This window comes from Chiloscyllium plagiosum, unplaced genomic scaffold, assembly GCF_037043375.1.
Source record: "Chiloscyllium plagiosum isolate Xiang-an unplaced genomic scaffold, Cpla_swu_hap1 HiC_scaffold_26, whole genome shotgun sequence".
NCBI classification, from domain to species: Eukaryota; Metazoa; Chordata; class Chondrichthyes; order Orectolobiformes; family Hemiscylliidae; genus Chiloscyllium; species Chiloscyllium plagiosum.
Genome location: NW_028270164.1, coordinates 57,859,969 through 57,881,416, shown reverse-complemented (window position 1 = coordinate 57,881,416; position 21,448 = coordinate 57,859,969). Strand labels below are relative to the sequence as shown.

The 21,448-nt window shown below is 41.8% G+C and overlaps 1 protein-coding gene across 2 annotated transcripts in view; it reads right to left on the bottom strand.

Annotated features, from left to right (window-relative positions):
* Positions 1 to 21,448, bottom strand: part of sycp3 (synaptonemal complex protein 3) — a 75,545-nt gene that overhangs the window by 4,711 nt on the left and 49,386 nt on the right. The window contains exons 5-6 of one of the 2 annotated variants that reach the window (XM_087973826.1): positions 14,717 to 14,815; positions 13,882 to 13,986 (exon numbers count right to left, since the gene is read on the bottom strand). In XM_087973826.1, coding sequence (XP_087829952.1) covers positions 13,882 to 13,986; positions 14,717 to 14,815 — 204 coding nt within the window. The remainder of the gene's footprint in view (positions 1 to 13,881; positions 13,987 to 14,716; positions 14,816 to 21,448) is intronic. The other variant, XM_043716300.2, reaches the window with a different exon arrangement.

The following is a 21,448-nucleotide window of genomic DNA, read 5'->3' as shown; positions in this document are numbered from 1 at the left end:
AAGGGCTCTGCCTGTGAGATCCTTTATGCACGCCCGGACTCTCTGCCGCACCGCACGCTGCCCTCGAAGCGGCTGTGGATGGGACAAGACTGTCACATACCTCCTTCTGGAATGTGCCTATGCAGAGGAAGTCTGGAGAGGAATGCAGTGGTATTTGTCGAGGTTCGTCCCGAGCAGCGCCGTGAAGCGGGACTCCGTGCTCTACGGCCTGTTCCCCGGGACGCACACCAAGACGAACATCAACTGTGCCTGGAGGATCATCAACTCAGTGAAGGACGCTCTCTGGGTGGTCCGAAACCTGCTGACCTTCCAGCTGAAGGAGCTGACCCGACTGAATGTTGCAGACTGGCACATTCCAAGGTCCAGGACTACGTGTTGAGGGACGCGCTGATGCTTGGGGCAGCTGCCGCCAAGGCGCGGTGGGGAAAGACCACTGTGTAACTTCTGCCTGCCAAAGAAGAACGGGGGCCCAATCAGTAAGTGGGCTCCGCTGATGCCTCAGCTAAATATATGGATAGTAAAGGTACAGACCTGTATGTATGAATGATTAATTCCAATCTCTGTATGTAAAGAAATGCAAGGTGCGCCTATGAATGGCACCACCAATTGTACAGATCATCAATATATTTTATGAATAAAGTATATTTTTGAAATAAAAAAAAGACAGTCTCCACCTGAACTGAGCTGGAACCAGTGTTCTAGTGAAAGGATAAATAGGGTGGTCACCAGCACTTTAAACAAGTGAGTCAGGAGGAAGGGAATGTGAAAACGACAGGAAGTATGATGGTAAATAAAAAGGAAAGCAGCAGGTGAGCATGTGTACAGGACGGTTTAACAACAAGGCAGACACTGGAAGAAGTAAAAAGGAAGGATAACTCAGGAGATATTATTAGAGATGTTTGAAATCATGAAGGTAAGAAAACTAGCATAAGGGCACTTTATTTGAATGCTCATAGCATTCGTAACAAGGTAGACGATTAACTGCACAAATCATTGCAAGTGAAAATGATTTCGCAGCCATTACAGAGAAATGGTTACAGGATGGTCACAACTGGAAGTTAAATCTCCAGGGGTATCAGACTATTCGGAAGGACAGACAGGAAGGTAAGGGAGTGGGTATAGCTCTGATATTCAAGGACGATATCAGGGCAGTGCTGAGAGATGATATAGGTTCCATGGAGTATAAGGTTGAATCCGTTTGAGAGGAAATTAGACATTCTAAGAAGAAAAAGTCACTGATAGGCATAGTCTATAGGCCACCAAATAATAATATCACATTGGGGTGGGCAATAGAAGATTGGGAAAACTTTAAAGGTCAACAAAAAGCCACAAAAAGAGCTATAAAAAAAAGTAAGATAGAACACGAGAAAAAACTAGCACAGAATATAAAGACAATTAAAAAAAAGTTTCTATCGATCTATAAAACAAAAAAAGAGTGGCTAAAGTGAATGTTGGTCCTTTAGAGGATGAGAAGGGGCATTTAGTTATGGAATATGATGAAATGGGTGAGCCTTGAACAAGTAGTTTGTATCAGTCTTCACGGTGAAGGACACTAATATCAGGCCAGTAATTGACAAAGAGACGAAGGTAGGTGAGGACCTGGAGACAACCATTATTACGGAAGAGGTAGTGTTGGGCAAGCTATTGGAGTGAAGTATAGACAAGTCTCCTGGCCCTGATGGAATGCACCCATCGGGAGCTAAAAGAGATGGCGGGAGAAACAGCAAGTACACTTGTGGTAATTTTCCAAAATTCGCTGGACTCTGGGGGGAGTCCCAGCAGGTTGGAAAACAGCAAATGTGACGTCACTATTCAGAAAGGGGGGTAGACAAAAGATGGGGAATTAATGACCAGTTAGCTTAACCTCTGTAGCAGGGAAGATGGTTGAGTCCATTATCAAGAAAGAGATACCGAGGCATCACGATAGAATTTGTCCCGTTGGGCAGTCGCAGCATGGGTTCATGAAGGGCAGGTCACGTGTAACTAATCTTTTGGAATTCTATGAAGACATTATGAGCAAGGTGGACAATGGGGATCCAGTGGATGTGGTGTACCTAGATTTCCAAAAGGCCTTCGATAAGGTGCCGCACAAGAGGCTGCTGCATAAGATAGAGATGCATAGCATTATGGGTAAAATATTAGCATGGATAGAGGGTTAGTTGACAAACAGGAAGCAAAGATTGGGGATAAATGAGTGCTATTCTGGCTGGCAATCAGTAACTAGTGGTGTGCCTCAGGGATCAGTGTTGGAACCACAATTTATATAGATGATTTGGAGTTGGGGACCACGTGTCATGTGTCAAAGTTTGCAAATGACACTAAGATGAATGACAGAGCAAAATGTGCAGAGGACTGTGAAACTTTGCAGAGGGACATAGATACATTGGGTGAGTGGGCAAAGGTCTGGCAGATGGAAGATAATGTTAACAAATGTGAAGTCATCCATTTTGGTAGCAGTAACAGTAAAAAGGATTATTACTTGAATGGTAAGAAGTTGCAGCATGCTGCTATGCAGAGGGATCTGGGTGACCTTATGCATGAATCACAGAGGATTGGTCTGCAGGTAAAACAAGTAATTAGGAAGGCAAATGGAATTTTGTCCTTAATTGCTGGTGCTGAGGAGGTCACACCTGGAGTACTGTGTGCAGATTTGGTCTTCTTACTTGAGAAAGGATGTACTGGCACTGCAGTTGGTGCAGAGGAAGTTCACTAGGTTGATTCTGGAGTTGAGGGGGTTGGCTTATGAGGAGAGACGGAGTAGACTGGGATTATATTCAATGGAATTCAGAAGAATGAGGGAGGATCCACTAGAACCATAAAATTATGAAGGGAATAGACAAGATAGAATTAGAGAGGATGTTTCCGCGGGCAGGTGAAACTAGGAGAAGACAGCATAGCTTCAAAATTACAGAGAGCAGATTTAGGACTGAATTGAGAAGCAGGTTCTTCACCCAGAGGGTTGTAAATCTATGGAATTCCTTGCCCAGTCAAGTAGTTGACACTACTCCAGTAAGTGTTTTTAAAGCTAAGATTTTATTTGAACAAGAAAGGAATTAAGGGATACGGTGAGAGGGCGGGTAAGTGGATCTGAGGTCACAAAAAGATTAGCCATGATTTTATTGAATTGTGGAGCAGGCTTGAAGGGCCAGATGGCCTACTCCTGCTCCTGGTTCTCATGTACAACAGTTGGGAATCTCCACACAGGTATCATGGTCTGACCTTCAACGTGAAGTTCTCAATCCAATGGAATCAAAGAAATTTGTCATGAAATTACAATATCAATTTGCCAAATATTCTCACCTTAAGTGTGATAGAAGCTTGATGCCCCACAACAGCAGGTGTGAGTAGTGACAGGAAATGAGAGCTAAAAGGCAGGTCCTGCGTGTGTCAGCAAGACCATTCGGCTCCGCTAGCTTTTGCAACATTAAATAGATCAAGGTTGATTCCTACCAAAGCTCCATTTACCACCTCTTTCAGTTGTGGTTAATAATTCAACAAAAATCAATCTTGGTAATGATTTCCATGACCACATGAAACAATAAACGCTTCCTGACATGCCCCTAAAATTTCCTATTTTAAAGTTCCGCTATCAGAGGAAATAGGTTTAAATAACTCAATTAGATAATCTCTTAATATTTCATATTCAAGGGAGTGCCTACCTTCCTAGGCTACATAAACTGTCTTCAAAATTTTACTTAGTATAATTTTAATTAATCTATGCTATAAACCTCAGATTAGAAATGGTTACCAAAACTGAACACAGGGTCTAGCCTGAGCTTGATATAACTGCAATACATCTTCTTCCCTTTGTATTCCAGCTTCCTAGAGAAAATTGAAACACGACGTAGGACATATAAATAATTTTTTATATCCATTCAGTGGTTTTGTATTTTCTGTACTTAATCCACTAAATCCCCTTTGTTCCTCGAAAGCTCACAGATTTTCACCATTTAGAAAGTGTTCTGATTTCTCTTTCCCAAGTCCAAAGTAGATTTCACACTCCCCACATTGATCCAGTCTGCTGCAATTTCAAAAAACGAAAGCGCTGCAGATGCTGTGAATCAGAAACAAAAATAAATTGCTGGAAAAGCTCAGCAGGTCTGGCAGCATCTGTGGAGAGAAATCAGAGTTAATGTTTCGATTCTGGTGATCTTCCTCGAAACTACAGTGTTGTTCACACACTCAATCTATTTACATCCCTTTACAACTTCCTGCTCACATTTCTACTCTTGACTGTGCCATTGGTAAATTTGGTTATACACCTCTCTATTCCTTCATCCAAGTTATAAAATTCAGAAGATTCATGTGACACATCCCTAGTCATGCCACCTGTTTGGGTATATAATTATCATGTTAATATTGTCTCTACTCCCTTACCTGCTCCTTACACAAATCAATGAATTATCTTTTGTTTTTGCTAAGAGACTGAAATGGATCCCTGTTGGAGGTCTTCTGATTACTCAAGTTACATTCCTTGAAACTCTTAATTATTTAATTTTTATTTAATTTATTTATTTAATTTAACTTATTTATTTAATTTAATTTATTTAATTTTTAATCAACCTGTTCAGTCGTCATGATGCATCATCATGGCAGGTGGGACTTAAACTTGTTTCTTTTGGTCTAAAGATAGGGACACTACCACTGCCCACTAGAATGCCAACATTTCCCTTATCTATCACCTATTCAAATAATTCAATTTTGTACAATAACTAAACATAACCTCTACAACTAAAGTTTTGTGATTTACATATGAAAGAAGTGAAACTATCATGGTATTCGAACAGATGAAAGACTCAACAAACAATCAAGGTATTTTTCAATGTATAATTTCAGTTACATCACACTGTAAACTATTGCTATAAACTCTGTGCCTTACAATTGTGTCCCCCACAACCACCTGATGAAGGAGCGTCGCTCTGAAAGCTCGTGCTTCCAATTAAACCTGTTGGATTATAACCTGGTGTTGTGTGATTTTTAACTTTCTACAACTATATGTCAGCTTTCTTCATTGGTTCATATTTATCTAAATGGTCAGTTATTCTGTCCTTACCAACAGGTTCGAGTAACTTGCTGTTATGATCCTAGCTGATGGCAATACAGGACTGAAGTCACATTCCAGAATGAGATCTGGTTTGGTAGATCATCAGTTTTATTCTTTTACTTCTTGTTTACCTTGAAGGGCAGTCACTGAACAAATTCACAAAAAGGCTGCCAATGTCCTTGCAACAAAATAAAAAGTTTATTTTGTAAAATGAAATAAAAATTCCATGATACAAGAACAAGTGGATCAAACTCATTACAAGTATCGGAAAGTAATAAGGATGTAATGCTGGTCAATTAGCTACAAGAACAATTTCTAGGAAATCCTGTTTGAAGCTCACTATTCAAAATGGCCACTGCTTGTAAAGGTGGTGGAGGCAGACACCTTCATAACATTTCAGAAGTATTTAGATGTACACTTGCCAACGCATACAAGACCACGGCCAAGTGCTGAATTGGATTACAATAGTTCGGTGGTTGTTTTTGACTGGCACAGAAGAGATGGGCTGAAGGGCCATTTTCTGTGCTGTAGATCTCTATGACTTTCTAATCTTTTTAACAAAAGGAAGTCAGATGTTCACAGAGCTGAAAAAAGTCAATTTTCCCTCTACTTTAGATCCCAAGTTCCCAAAATGTAATAACATAATACGAGCCTTCATCGTATTATGGTATTAGACTAAGTGACTTACAGTTTTATTTAACACCTAACCCTTCTTTAATAAAGCAGTGAGAATGGCAATTTTCCAATCAAAGAAGACAATTCTTGAATGGAAAAGTTTGGAAAAGCATGGAAATACATAACTTCCTTGCCTTTTTAGAAAACAACTTATTTCAGTTTCTGCCCTTGACTTATATTTTTATTCTCTCTATTTCTGCTAGGTGATCCTCAAACTTATTTGTGAAGACTGATACAAAGTAACCACTTAGTGAGTCTGCACATTTCTGCTTTCCAACTTGCATCTGTCATTAAGGGCATTCTTAATCACTCCATCTCTTAATATAGTTGTAGAAGTATTCTGTGTCGTTGATAAATAATTGCAAGCTTACTCTTGCTGTTTTGAGTTTCATTACTACTATTTTCTCTAAATCCCTTTGCGTTTCTTAAAAACCTCTCTCAATCTATAGGATCTCTGCTGTTCTTTGTTCTGATATAAAACAGAAATAAAATTTATAGAGTCTGCCACTTACCTTACTGAACAAGATTGTTTAATATAATTCTTGTCATGGGCAGATCTTATACTCCAATGGTACTTTTTTAAACATTATCCGCTTAAACATTAAAGTGTCATGACCAGATCTAGAAAGTTAATGGAATTAAGAAAGGCTAATAGAATTCTAGAATCATATCATCCCTACAGCTTGGGAGCAGTCGATTCAGCCCATCAAGTCCACACCAACCCTGCAAAGAGCATCCCTCCCAGATCCACTTCCTTAGCCCACTCCTGGAACCCTGCATTTACCATGGTTAACCCACCTGGCCTGCACATCCTTGGACGATATGGGCAATTTAGCATGGCCAATACACCTAATCTGTACATCTTTGGATTGTGGGAGGAAATCAGAACATCTGGAGGAAACCAATGGAGACACGGGGAGAATGTGCAAACTCCACACAGACAGTTGCCCGAGGTTGGAATCAAACCTGGGTCCCTGCCGCTGTGAGGCAGCAGTGCTAACCACTGAGCCACTGTGCCACCCCGCAGAATGCCGACTTTCATCCCAAGGACTAGAATACAAGGGAACAGAAGTCAGTGCTCCATAAGATACAGAAGCAGAAATTAGGCCATTCGGCCGACCGAGTGTGCTCTGCCATTCAATCATGGCTGATAAATTTCTCAATCCTATTCTCCCGTTTTCTCCCCGTAACCTTTGATCCCCTTGACAATCGAGAACCTATCTATGTCTTAAATATACTCAACCACCTGGCCTCCACACCATTCTATGCTAATGAATTCCACAGATTGACCACTCCGTAGCCAAAGACGTTTCTCCTATCTCAATTCTAAAAGGTCTTCCCTTTACTCTATACGTGTGCCCCCGGGTCAGAGTCTCTCATGCTAATGGAAACATCTTCCCAACATCCACTCTGTCCAGGCTGTACAGTATTCTGCAATTCGATTCCCCCTCATCCTTTTAAATTTCATCCAGTATAGACCTGAAGTCCTCATATGTTCCTCATATGTTAAGCTCAAAACGCATGGGAACAAACGACAAGCTGATTCGCCTGCAAAATCCCCAAACTGCCCAGGAAAATTTACTTGTAGGGACAACCATCAGAGAGAAGTTACCCCGAGATATAGGGTGGAAGAAACTGGCCTCCACTCGCAAGTTAGAATCCTATGATCTTACCAACAGGAGAGAACCAGCCTGTGACTGAGAAAAAGCAAAGAATTACAGATGCTGGAATATGAGAAACAAAAACAGACATTGCAGGAAAAACTCAGCAGATCTGGCAACATCTGTGGAGAGAAAGCAAAATTAACTTTCAGGTCCAGTGACCCTTCTTCAGAACTGATTGTAGTTGGGAATATGTTTGTCTACCTGTTAAAGAAAGGATTGTGAGGTGGGGGGAGGAGTAAATGATGGGTGGAGATGGAGCACAGACACACAGAGAAAACAAAACACAGTTTGGCAGACAAAGGAACAGGTAAAGGTCAGCCTGGGAGAATGAACAGCTGCTAATGGGGATCATTTGTGTTTGGCAAAGATGGGTAGCTTGTGGTAGCAGCCCTTGTGATTACAAGGCCTGATGTGTGGGGATTTGGGTAAGGAGATGGGGGAACTCAAGATCAATTTGAATAATTTTAGGGCTGGAGCACCTTCCCCAGGCCCCAGAAAGGAAGGGGTCTGAGGCTGTGAGCAAAGACACCTGTTTACAAAGCAAGCAGAAACTAGTGGTCCAGCAAGCATGTCTGAGGGCATGGAAACTAAGGGAGGGAGTGAGGCTTCAAAAATGAGGAGGGGGGGGGAGTATGGCAGAGAGAGAGAGAGAGGAACTATGGGAAGGGTCGGAGGAAGGAAGTGATACTCCAAAGTTGAGTCAGGAAAGGAGAGAGGAAGAGACAGTTCCTGAGGTGAACTGGGGCCGGGTGGTGAGCTTCATCGCCTTCGGGGCAGTGATGGGTGATCACCTGAAGACGGGGCTGCAGGGAGGGATGGAGAGACAGGAACCGTGGAAAGAAGGAACACTGAGGAGCTACTTGGACATGATTAGAGAAGCTGAGGCGATGCTGCCTGGAGAGAGGAATTGCTAGAATTGGATGAAGGGAGTGAGGAACTGTAAGAAAGGACTGCATAAACTAAGATTTTATTCCTGGGAATTAGAAGATTAAATGGTGATTTGGTTGAAGATTTTAAGATATCAAGATATCAATGAAAATATTTTCACTGTTTGAGGAATCTAGGATAGGGAGGTATAGTCTTAAGTTTAGAATGAAATTAGGGAAGTGTTTTACACAAAGGGTGACAGAAGTTTGGATCTCTCTTTCATGAATGGCAATGGATATGAAGTCAATCATTCATTTTAAGTCTAGAATTGATTGCTTTTGTTAACTAAAGGGATTAAGGGACACGTGTGGCATGGTGTTGGGTTGAAGAGCAGCCTTGATCTCACTGAATGAAGAACAGACTGAAAGAGTTAAATGTACACTTCTGTTCCCACACTCTCAGTTCATCCATTGCTTCGTAAGTTAGCAGTTATGATTACTTCCTGCCTCGTGCCTCCAAACTTATCCGACCCAAATTCAAAACCTTGCTTTGTAACTCACCCTTTTCCCTTCAAGCCACAGTACGCTGAATTCAATTATATTAGGGGCACTTGCTAATGTGGCTAGTTGGCTCTTTACAATCTCTCTTCCTTTTGTGAAAACTTCTACCCGACTTCCCAATCTCTGCAGTTTGTAGCTGAATTTCCAATGGGCACATCACACACTTTAAGCTTAATTTACTACTAATTGTTTTATTCTGCATGGTCCATTAATTAAGGTCAGGTTGGATGCACAGTAACAGGAGAATTCCCAGTTCTGTGATCCTGAACCAGATGTCCAGTCTGTGGGGGAGGGGCTAGAGTAGATGTTGAAGCAGTGACCTCATGAGTACCAAGGAAGCTGATAGGAGGGAAGGCTGACCGGAAAACCTGTCTTGGGAATCCGACACTATGTCCAAAGTTAAAAATAAGGAATAAACCACTAAATTTCCTTTCTCACCACTCAAAATATGTCCAGGTTTCTTCGTGTCACCTTATGCCACTCAACTCCTCCTCACTCTGAAAGCCAACCTATACTCTTCCATCCAGCACTCCCTTGGCTACTCCACCTAACTCATGAACCTTCATAGCTCCTATGACAAATTGGTACAAAATCATGTTAATACACATCTCCACTTAATTAACAACCACCAAGACAACTCACCTAGTACTTCCCATTGTCAGATCTCTTCCAGAGATGAAGGTCTATGAAATAAGAATTGAAGTGTCTGGTGCAAAACAACAGAGGACAGTGCAGCACAGAAACAAGGCCTTTGGCCCACCATGATGCCATTCTAAATTAATTACATCTGCCCACATTTGGTCTGTATCCCTCTATTCCCTATGTGTTCATATGTCTGTCTAAATGACTCTTAAGGATTACTATCTGCTTCTAACATACGCTGTGACAGTTTGTTCCAGGCACCTATCACGCTCTGTGTAAAAACCTTGCCCTGCACATTTCCCTTAAATTCTTCCCTCCTCACCGTAAACCAATGCCATTCTAGTATTTGACATTTCCATCCTGGGAAAGAGACTCTGACTATCCACCCATTTTCATACCTCTCAGAATTTTATATCAGGTCGCCCCCTCAGCCTCTGACGGTCTAGTGAAATCAATTAGAGTTTGTCTAAACTCTCCTTATACCTAATACACTCCTATCCAGGCAACTTTAGGTCAACGTCTTTTGCACTCTCTCCAAAGCCAGCACATCGTTCCCATAGTGTGGTGACCAGAACAGCACACAATACTCCAAATGTGGCCTAACTAGAATATTATGCAATATGACTTGTCAACTTTATTCTCAATGCCCCAACCAATGAAAGTAAGCATGCCATTCACCTTCCTTACCAACTTATCCATCAGTGTTGCTTTTTTGAGGGAGCTACAGATCGGCACACCAAGAGCCCTGTGTATATCAATACTCCAAAGGGTCTTGCCATTTGCTGTATACTTTCATTTTGCATTTGATCTCCCATGTCATAGTGTGAAAGGTTTAGAGACAGTAAAACTCTTAAAATGCATCAAGCACAGCTTTTTATGTCAGTACATTGAAGGCCCTACAAGACAGGGGTGGTCCTGGAGTTAACTTTAGGTAACAAAGCAGGGTAAGTGGTTGAAGTAGCAGTGATGGAGCATTCTGCAGACCACAATTATAACTGTTAGATTCATGATTGTTAAGAAAAAGGGCAAGAATGGACCTGAAATCAAAGTTCTAAACTGGGGGAAGTTTTACACAGAGCGTGATTTTAATAAGATCAGATATGATTTTGCCAGAGCAGACTGAGAGCAGATATTTCAGGTAAATCAGTCTCAGAACAGTGGGATGCATTCAAGAATGAAATAGTGAGTATAGAGCCAAAAAGTTCAAATAAAGAGGAAGTTCATCAACCTAACCCTGACCCTGTGAACCCCTGGATATTGAGGAATATACAAAGAAAAATGCAGATAGCAAGGGCTCAAAGTAGCAGGAGTACTAGAGAAGTAGACACTAACATTTTGAAACTACTCAAAGGGGTGTAAAACTTTGGAATTCGATAACCCAGAAGGTATTTCATCAGTGAAAATAGTTAAGGCTAAGATAGACAGTTTCTTGGTCAAGTTTCTTGGTCTTTGAGACCAGTGACCGTAATTCCATTAGTTTTAAAATAGCTACGGAAAAGGATAGATCTGGTCCACAAGTTAAAGTTCCAAACTGAGGAAAGGCCAATTTTCCTTAGACAGGAACTTTCAAAAGTTGATTGGGGGGTGAGGCTTTTTGCAAACAAAGGATTGTTTGGTAAGTTTGGTAAGTTTCCTCCCACAGTCCAAGGATTGTTTGGTAAGTGAGTTAATGAGGGTTCAGGGCTAGCATATTCCTGTTAGAGTTGAGGGTAAGGCTGGCAAGCATAGGGAATCCTGGATGACTAGAGTTACTGAGGACCTGGTCTTGAAAAGGGAGGCATATGACATGTATAGGCAGCTCAGATCAAGTGGATTCTTTGAGGAGTATAGAGGTATTGGAATACTCTTAACAGAGAAATCGGGAGGGCTAAAAGGGGAGATGAGATGGCATTGGCAGATAAGATAAAGGAGAATCCAAAGAGATTCTACAAGTAGATGAAGGGCAAAAGAGTGACTAGGAAGAGAATAGGGCCTTTTAAAGGTCAAAAAGGTCATCCATGTGCGGAGCCACAAGAGATGGGTGAGATTCTAAATGAATATTTCTCACCAGTATTTACCGTTGAGGAAGGTGTGGATGCTAAGGAACTTGGGGAAATAAATACTGATGTGTTGAGGAGTGTCCACATTGCAAACAGGAGGAACTGGAAGTCTTAAAACGCAAAAAGATAGAAAAATCTGCGGGACATGAAGAAGTGTATCCCAGGACTTTGTGGGAGGTTAGGTAGGAAACTGTGGGACCCCTAGTGATAGTGATATCATCGATAGCCACAGGTAAAGTGCCCAATGATCGGAGAGTGGCTTATCTTGTGCCATTATTTAAAAAACGCCTGAGAGTTACTGACCGCTGAGCCATCTGTGGTGGGTAGGTTGTTTGAGGGGATTCTGAGAGACAGGCCCTACAGACAGTTAGAGACATAGGGACCCAGATAGCCCACACGGAATTGGGCGTGGGAAATTTTGTTTTAGGAATTTGATTGATATTTTTGAAGAACATAGATGAGGGGGGTGCAGTAAACATTGTTTACATGGACTTTAGTAAGGTCTTTGACAAGGTACCACATGGTAGGTTGTTAAGTAAGGTTAAATCTCACGGGATCAGGGAGAGCTAGCCAACTGGCCTGTGACCAGTGGTGTGCCACAGGGATCGATGCTGGGTCCATCATCACTCATCACTTACATAAATGAGTTAGATGAGAATTTAGGAGGAATGGTTAGTAAATTAGCAGATGATATCAAGATTGGTGGTATAGTGGATAGTGAAGGATGTTATCTGGGAATGCAGCGAGATCTGGGTCAATGGGCTGAAGAATGGCAAATGAAGTTTAATTTAGGTAAGTGCAAGGTATTGCATTTTGGTAAAACAAACCAGGGCAGGACTTACACAGTCAATGGTAGGGCCCTGGGAAGTGTTATAGAACAGAGATCTAGGGGTACAAGCTCATAGATCCTTGAAAATTGAGTCAGAGTGGTGAAGATATCTAGCTTTCATCACTCGGGCATTGAGTATAAGAGATGGGATGTGTTGTTGCAGCTGTACAAGACATTGGTGAGGCCAGATTTGGAGTACTGCGTGCATTTCTGATCATCCTACTATTAACCTAGAAAGAGTGTAGAGAAGATTTACTAAGATGCTACATGGATTGGCAGGTTTGGGTTATAAGGGGAGATTGGATAGCCTGGGACTTTTTACCCTGGAGCGTAGGAGAGTGAGGGCTGAACTTATTGAGGTATATAAAGTCATGTGAGGTATAGATGATGTAGCTAGCGGATAGCTTTTCCCCATGGTAGGGGAGTCTAAAACTAGAGGGCATACGTTTAGGTGAGAGGAGAGAGATATATAAAGGTCCAGAGGGGCAATTTTTTTCAGAGGGTGGTGAGTGACTGGAACGGGCTGCGAGAAGTGGTACTGGAGTGCAATTTTGTCATGTAAGAAACATTTAGACAGGTACATGGATGGGATAGGTATGGAGAGATATGTCCAAATGCACACAAATGGTACTAGTTTAAATTGTGAAAACTGGGCGCACGGGCAAGATGGGCTGAAGGGCCTGTTTTCCTGCAGTAGACCTCCATGACTATGGTGAGAATACAGCGGTAAGGCAGAGAATCAGCCTTCATCGTACTGAACAGCAGACAAGATTTCATTCAGAATTACAGAAATGTTACGGCGCAGAAGACCATTCGACTTTTTGTGTTTGCACCAACTCCCTGAATGGACGTGACAACTTAGTGCCCTCTCCCATCTTTCTCTGTACTCTTGCATATTCAGAATTTTCAAGTAATAATCTAATACTCTCTTGGGTGCCTCAGTTTAACCTGGCTCCACCATACTTCCAGACATGCTTCACTTGTTGTGTGAATGTCTGGTTATAATCTCTAATCACAAGAATAAAATAATTAGAAATATACAGCAGATCCATGGGGTGGGAAAGAGATAGACAGATACAGAGATAGAGGTCTTCCTCATATTCTTTCAGCACATTTTGTCAATTTCAGGTTTACAGATGTTTGCAGTGGAATTTGTTAATCTGATGAATAAATTGTCACAATTTGTTCTTTGCCACTTCACAAAAGGTTTACTTTCTCATTAGAAAAGCACTTCTCATATCTAGTCAATCAATCAATCAGCAACAGTTACCTACAGTGACAGACTCTTGAAAATGCCACCGTCGTCTTAGATTATGAACGAAACACAGCAAGTAGAATGAAGCACTTTTAATAATAAATTTTCAAATAGGAACTATATAGACACATGACAGATAAGAAACAGTCGGCCTTTCAGGGAAAAAATAGGGCTGCTAATGGGTATGCAGTTGAAGAGTCTCCTTCTGTCCTGTACCATCTGTTTTTCACATTGAGACTGGAGAGAGTGCACAATGTAAAGGTCTGAATGCAATCACCTTGTTTAAAATGTCAGAGTATTACTTACAGTATCCATTAAAATCCTTTTCTGAAAGAGGGCCATCTCCTTGCGAAGTTCACTCTGTACAGCCGACTGTTGTTCTGTGTGACTCTTCTCCAATTCCTCTAAATTCTGAGAGGAATAAGAAAGGACTTACAATTTCATCATCCATAACATGGCATAAACTGTGGAATAATCATTCATCAGTCAGTACAGAATAGATTTAAATTCAAATTCAGCCAATCAGTTTAAATTATGCCCCAGAGACCAAAATCCAATTGAATTTGGTGTTTTGATGACATCAAACCAATGAAATGATCTGATGTTTTAGGATATAAAACTGGACATTTTGAATAGCTAGAAGGAGAACAGCAAAGCGCAGCCAAGCAAGTACTAACTGGCTGCCAGCAGAATAGCTTGCTGAAAGGTACCTGTCCAAAATAAATTTCTGCAGAGGAATACTGAAGCAACCTAGAAAAATCTACAGAGAAAGTTCAACATCTGAAGATGATAACTGGTTTAGAAACTGATTTGCCATAAATTTAAGAGGGAAATATTGGACCAGTATTGTAGAGTGGGAGGTAAAAGATAGGTTTAAGAGAAAGGAGCTGTAAACAGTTGTTTTAATGATCTCTTCCGATTTAAAGAATAAAATCGTTAATAGTGAGATCTGGGATAGCTCTTTTCCTCTTGAAATTTAACAGATTACGGCGTGAGGTGAGTTTCTCTGTGTGTCGGGTTTTAAATTAGCAAAGGGGTTTACCACGTGTTGTAACAGTATAAACATTGATGTGGTATTATACAAAATAATTCCCAATGTTTCAGCAAACATTTCCGAGTCACCCAATTTTTCAACGTTTACCTTCAGAAACTGTTCATATAGCTGCTTAATACTTTTCAGCCTTTGTCCCTGGACTACTCTCATCTGCTGGAAAAGCTTCTGTTGCTGCCGAAAAAGGTTCTGTAGAAGAAACAATTGGAACGGGCCTTTATTCAGTTTTATCTCCTCTCAATGGTCCTCTTCCCTCTCTTACAAAGCAATATGTTCTGAGCTTCCGTTCAGTGCTACACCTACCTCTGAGACCACCTTGTGATAGAGTACCGAGCTCTGGGACATTGTTTGTCAGAAGTCCACATTGGAACCAACGACATAGGAAGGGAAAAGGTTGAGATTTTGAAGGGAGATTACAGGGAGTTAGGCAGAAATTTAAAAAGGAGGTCCTCGAGTGTAGTAATATCTGGATTACTCCCAGTGCTATGAGCTAGTGAGGGCAGGAATAGGAGGATAGAGCAGATGAATGCATGGCTGAGGAGCTGTTGAAGGGAGAATGATTCACATTTTTTGATCACTGGAATCTCTTTTGGGGTAGAAGTGACCAATACAAGAAGGACAGATTGCACCTAAATTGGAAGGGGACTAATATACGGGCAGGGAAATTTGCTAGAGCTGCTCAGGAGAATTAAACTAGTAAGGGGGGGGTGAGACCCAGGGAGATAGTGAGGAAAGAGATCAATCTGAGACTGGTACAGTTGAGAACAGAGACTAGTCAAACAGTCAGAGCAGACAGGGACAAGGTAGGATTAATAAATTAAGCTGCATTTATTTAAAATGCAAGGGGCCTAACAGGGTAGGCAGATGAACTCAGGACATGGTTAGCAACATGGGACTGGGATATCATAGCAATTACAGAAACATGGCTCAGGGATGGGCAGGACTGGCAGCTTAATGTTCCAGGATACAAATGCTACAGGAAGGATAGAAAGGGAGGCAAGAGGGAAGATATTCCTGAAAATGCATCCAGGGAAGTTATTTGGGTGGAACTGAGAAATAAGAAAGAGATGATCACCTTATTGGGATTGTATTATAGACCCCCTAATAGTCAGAGGGAAATTGAGAAACAAACCTGTAAGGAGATCTCAGTTATCTGTAAGAATAATAGGGTGGTTATGGTCAGGGATTTTAACTTTCCAAACATAGACTGGGACTGCCATAGTGTTAAAGGTTTATATGGAGAGGAATTTGTTAAGTGTGTACAAGACAGTTTTCTGATTCAGTATGTGGATGTACCTACTAGAGAAGTTGATCTACTCTTGGGAAATAAGGCAGGGCAGGTGACTGGGCAGGTCAGTGGGGAGCACTTTGAGGCCAGCAACCATAATTCTATTAGATTTAAAATAGTGATGGAAAAGGATAGACCAGATCTAAAAGTTGAAGTTCTAAATTGGAGAAAAGCCAATTTTGACGGTATTAGGCAAGAACTTTCAAAAGCTGATTGGGGGCAGATGTTCGCAGGTAAAGGGACAGCTAGAAAATGGGAAGCCTACAAAAATGAGATAATAAGAGTCCAGAGAAAGTATATGCTGGTGAAAAGAAAGGCTGGTAGGTATAGGGAATGCTGGATGAAATTGAGGGTTTGGTTAAGAAAAAGAAAGAGGCATATATAATGTATAGACAGGATAGACCGAGTGAATCCTTTAGAGTATAAAGGAAATAGGAGTATACTTAAGAAGGAAATCAGGAGGGCAAAAAGGGGAGATGATATAGCTTTGGCAAATAGAATTAAGGAGAATCCAAAGGGTTTTTACAAATACATTAAGGACAAAAGGATAACTAGGGAAAGAATAGGGCCCCTCAAAGATCAGCAAGGCAGTCTTTGTGTGGAGCCGCAGAAAATGGGGGAGATACTAAATGAGTATTTTGCATCAGTATTTACTGTGGAAAAGGATATGGAAGATATAGACTGTAGGGAAATAGATGGTGATATCTTGCAAAATTTTCAGATTACAGAGGAGGAAGTGCTGGATGTCTTGAAACGGGTAAAGGTGGATAAATCCCCAGGACCTAATCAGGTGTACCTGAGAACTCTGTGGGAAGCTAGAGAAGTGATTGCTGAGTTATTTGCATCATTGATAGTCACAGGTGAGGTGCCGGAAGACTGGACGTTGGCAAACGTGGTGCCACTGTTTAAGAACGGTGGTAAGGACAAGCCAGGGAACTATAGACCAGTGAGCCTGACCTCGGTGGTGGGCAAGTTGTTGGAGGGAATCCTGAGAGACAGGATGTAGATGCATTTGGAAAGGCAAGGACTGATTAGGGATAGTCAACATGGCTTTGTGCGTGGGAAATCATGTCTCTCAATTGATTGAGTTTTTTTGAAGTAACAAAGAGGATTGATGATGGCCGAGCGGTCGATGTGATCTGTACGGACTTACTAAGGCATTTGACAAGATTCCCCATGGGAGACTGATTAGCAAGGTTAGATCTCATGGAATATGGGGAGAACTTGCCATTTGGATACAGAACTGGCTCAAAGGTAGAAGACAGAGGGTGGTGGTGGAGGGTTGTTTTTCAGACTGGAGGCTTGTGACCAGTAGAGTGCCACAAGGATCGGTGCTGGGCCCTCTACTTTTTGTCATTTACATAAATGATTTGGATGCGAGCATAAGCGGTACAGTTAGTAAGTTTGCAGATGACACAAAAATTGGAGGTGTAGTGGACAGCGAAGAGGGTTTCCTCAGATTACAACAGGATCTGGACCAGATGGGCCAATGGGCTGAGAAGTGGCAGATGGATTTTAATTCTGATAAATGAGAGGTGCTGCATTTTGGGAAAGCAATTCTTAGCAGGACTTATACACTTAATGGTAAGGTCCTAGGGAGTGTTGCTGAACAAAGAGACCTTGGAGTGCAGATTCATAGCTCCTTGAAAGTGGAGTCACAGGTAAATAGGATAGTGAAGAAGGCGTTTGGTCAGAGTATTGAGTACAGGAGTTGGGAGGTCATGTTGCGCCTGTACAGGACATTGGTTAGGCCATATTGGAATATTGCATGCAATTCTGGTCTCCTTCCAATCGGAAAGATGTTGTGAAACTTCAAAGGGTTCAGAAAAGATTTACATGGATGTTACCAGGGTTGGAGGATTTGAACTATAGAGAGAGGCTGAACAGGCTGGGGCTGTTTTCCTTGGAGCGTCAGGGGCTGAGGGGTGACCTTATAGAGGTTTACAAAATTATGAGGGGCATGGATAGGATAAATAGACAAGGTATTTTCCCTGGGGTCGGGGAGTCCAGAAATGTAGGGCATAGGTTTAGGGTGAAAGGCGAAAGATATAAAAGAGACCTAAGGGGCAACCTTTTCACTCAGAGGGTGGTATGTGTATGGAATGAGCTGCCAGAGGAAGTGGTGGAGGCTGGTACAATTGCAACATTTAAGAGGCATTTGGATGGGTATATGAATAGGAAAGGTTTGGAGGGATATGGGTCAGGTGCTGGTGGGTCGGACTAGATTGGGTTGGGATATCTGGTCGGCATGGACAGATTGGACCAAAAGGTCTATTTCCATGCTGTACATCTCTATAACACCAGCCCACTGCAGACGCTCCATTCATTCCACATATCTATGTAGTGCTGTTATTCATTGTCATATGTTATGGTATTTCAAGTGCTCATCCAAATAACTTTTAAAGGTTGTAAGGTTTCTGGCCTCCACTATCTTCCCAGGCAGTGCATTCCAGATTCCCACCACCCTCTGAGTGAAGAAGCTTTTTCTCAAATTCCCTCTGAATCTCCTACCGTTACCCTAAAACCATGCCCTCTCGTGATTGACCCCTGAACCAAGGGGAACAGTTGCTCTCTGATGGGTAACTTCGATGTTTATAAAATCATGGGGGGCATGGATAGGGTAAATAGATAAGGGCTCTTCTCCAGAGTGGGGAATCCAAAGACTAGAGAGCATAGGTTAAAGTTGAGAGAGGAAAGATTTAAAAGGGATCGAAGGTGCAACGTTTTCATATAGAGGGTGGTGCGTGTATGGAATGAACTGCCAGAGGAAGTGGTGGAGGCTGGTACAATTACAACATCTAAAAGGTATGTGGATGGGTATATGAACAGGAAGGGTTTAGAGGGATATGGGCCAAATGCTGGCAAATGGGACTAGATTTATTTAGGAAAACTGGTTGGCATGGACAGGTTGGACCAAAGTGTCTGTTTCCATGCTTTACATCTCTTTGACTTTATATCTCTATGACTCTACTCACCCTGTCCATACCCCTAATAATCTTATACACCTCAATCATGTTACCCCTCAGTCTTCCTGCTCGAAAGAAAACAATCCAAGCCTATGTACTTTCTCCTTATAACTCAATTGCTCCATCCTAAACACATCCTGGTGAACCTCCTCCGTTTCCCCTCTAGTGCTATTACATCTTCCTATAGTGAGGTGACCAGAACTGCATTAGTACTCCAGCTGGGGCCTGACCAACACTCTGTATAACTCCAACATTACCTCCTTGCTCTTATACTCAATGCCATGACTGATGAAGTGTCCCATATGCCTTCTTAACTATCCTATTCTCATACTCTGCGGACTTCAGGGATCAGTGAATAATTACCCTAAGACCCCTCTGTTCCTGTATCCATTGTTCTGCTATTCATTAAATTCTCCCTCATCTTGTTTCTTCTTCCAAAGTGCATCACCTCGCACTTATCAGGGTTAAATACCATTTGTCACTGCTCTGCCCATCTGACCAACCCATTTCTATTTTCCTGTAACCTACAACCATCTTCTTCACTATTAAACACCTTACCAATCTTGGTGTCGTCTGCAACCCACTAAACATTGCTCTCACATTTTCATCTATGTCATTTATGTATATAACAAACAATCAGGGTCCCAGTACTGATGCTTGTGGTATACTGGTCTCCAGTCACTTGAATAGCCTTCTACCATTACCACTAAGCCAATTTCTGATCCATCTCTCCAAACTTCCCTCAATTCCATCTGCTTTAACTTTCTCAATCAGTCTCCCATGTGGTACGTTGTCATATAAACTACATCAACTGAACCTCTCTCATCTACACACTTGATCAAATTTTCGAAAAATTCTCTGACAAAGTCATGCTGACTATCCCTAATTAACCCATGCTTTCTGAAATAGATTTTAATCATCCTCTTGAGAATTTTCTCCAATAGTTTCCCTATCATTGACTTTATAAGGAAACATCTCTAAAATATCACCGATGGCTCCACCATATCATTGCACAGTGAATACTATAATTTAAATAAAACCTTACCACACAAGCATTTCAGATCACTTCACTTTATGAACCTACAACCATTTTAAGTTTTGTCATACTGTGATCATTTGATGAACAACTTCAAAGAGTCACAGTCATCAGAGTTATTTGATTCTGATCAAGTAGATTGGGTGAAGAATGTTTTGCACAAAACTAAATAACTTTCCTTTATTCATTCACAGGATGAGGGTGTCACTGGCTAGGCAAAGTTAAAAATCACACAACACCAGGTTATAGTCCAACAGGTTTAAATGGAAGCACACTAGCTTTCGGAGTGACGCTCCCTCATCAGGTGATAGTGGAGGGCTCAGGTACAATTTCAGTTACATCACACTGTAATTTTTTGCTATAAATTCTGTGTTACGATCAAGCCCTCCACTATCACCTGATGAAGGAGCGTCGCTCCGAAAGCTAGTGTGCTTCCAATTAAACCTGTTGGACTAGAACCTGGTGTTGTGATTTTTTTAACTTTGTACATCCCAGTCCAACACTGGCATCTCCAAATACTGGCTAGGCAGTATTTATTGCCCATCCCTAATTGCCCAGAGGGCAATTAAGAGTCAACTGCATTGCCGTGGGTTCACATGTAGAGCAGACCAGGTAAGAATGAAAGTTTCCTTCCCTAAAGAACTTTAGTGAACCAGATTGGTTTTTCTGACAATAAACAAGGGATTCATGGTCATCATTAGACTCTTCAAGTCCAGATATTCATTGAATTCAAATTCCACTATCTGCTGTGGCAAGATGTAAACTTGGGTCCCCAGAACATTACCTGTGTCCCTGAATTGGCAGTCCAGCAATAATACCACTCCCATAAGGCCATTCCCATACACCGGGCTCCCCATACCCTCGTGGCACATCTCTGATTATTTTATATATGGTTCTGCTCTTCAATGCATTTGTTCAGGGTAATTCAATTGCTAGGATACTTTGTGAGCAGGGACAGGCACCCTGGACTGGACCAGTGTGCACATCAGGGATTCTCACTTTGCAGGGTAAGTGAGGGTAGACATTTTAGGCCTAAGGAAATTTACAAGATCTCCCAGTGCTGTAGCACATAGGGGCAGCTAATTAACTAAACTGATTAAAGCAGGTTCTTGTAGCAGGACTGGCCTTAAAGGTGTAAAAGCAAGGGCTAAAGTGTTCCCAGCATGGAGTGCAAACAGCAGAGAGTGAAAACGCGGCAAGCGGGGAAGAAAGGTATTCTTTTTCTGGCCATTTTTGAGCGGGGCTGCCTTGTAGTCAAAAGGGCTATAGGTATGTCTAAGGTGCAGGCCTAGGTGAATAATGGGCTTTCTGCTAGGAGAAAGTGAGGTCTGCAAATGCTGGAGATCAAAGTTGAAACTTTATTGCTGGAACAGCACAGCAGGTCAGGCAGCATCCAGGGAACAGGAGATTCGACGTTTCGGGCACAGGCCCTTCTTCAGGAATGAGCAGAGAGTATTCAGCAGGAGAAGATAAAAGGTAGGGAGGAGGGACTTGGAGGAGGGGCGTTGGAAATGTGATAGGTGGAAAGAGGT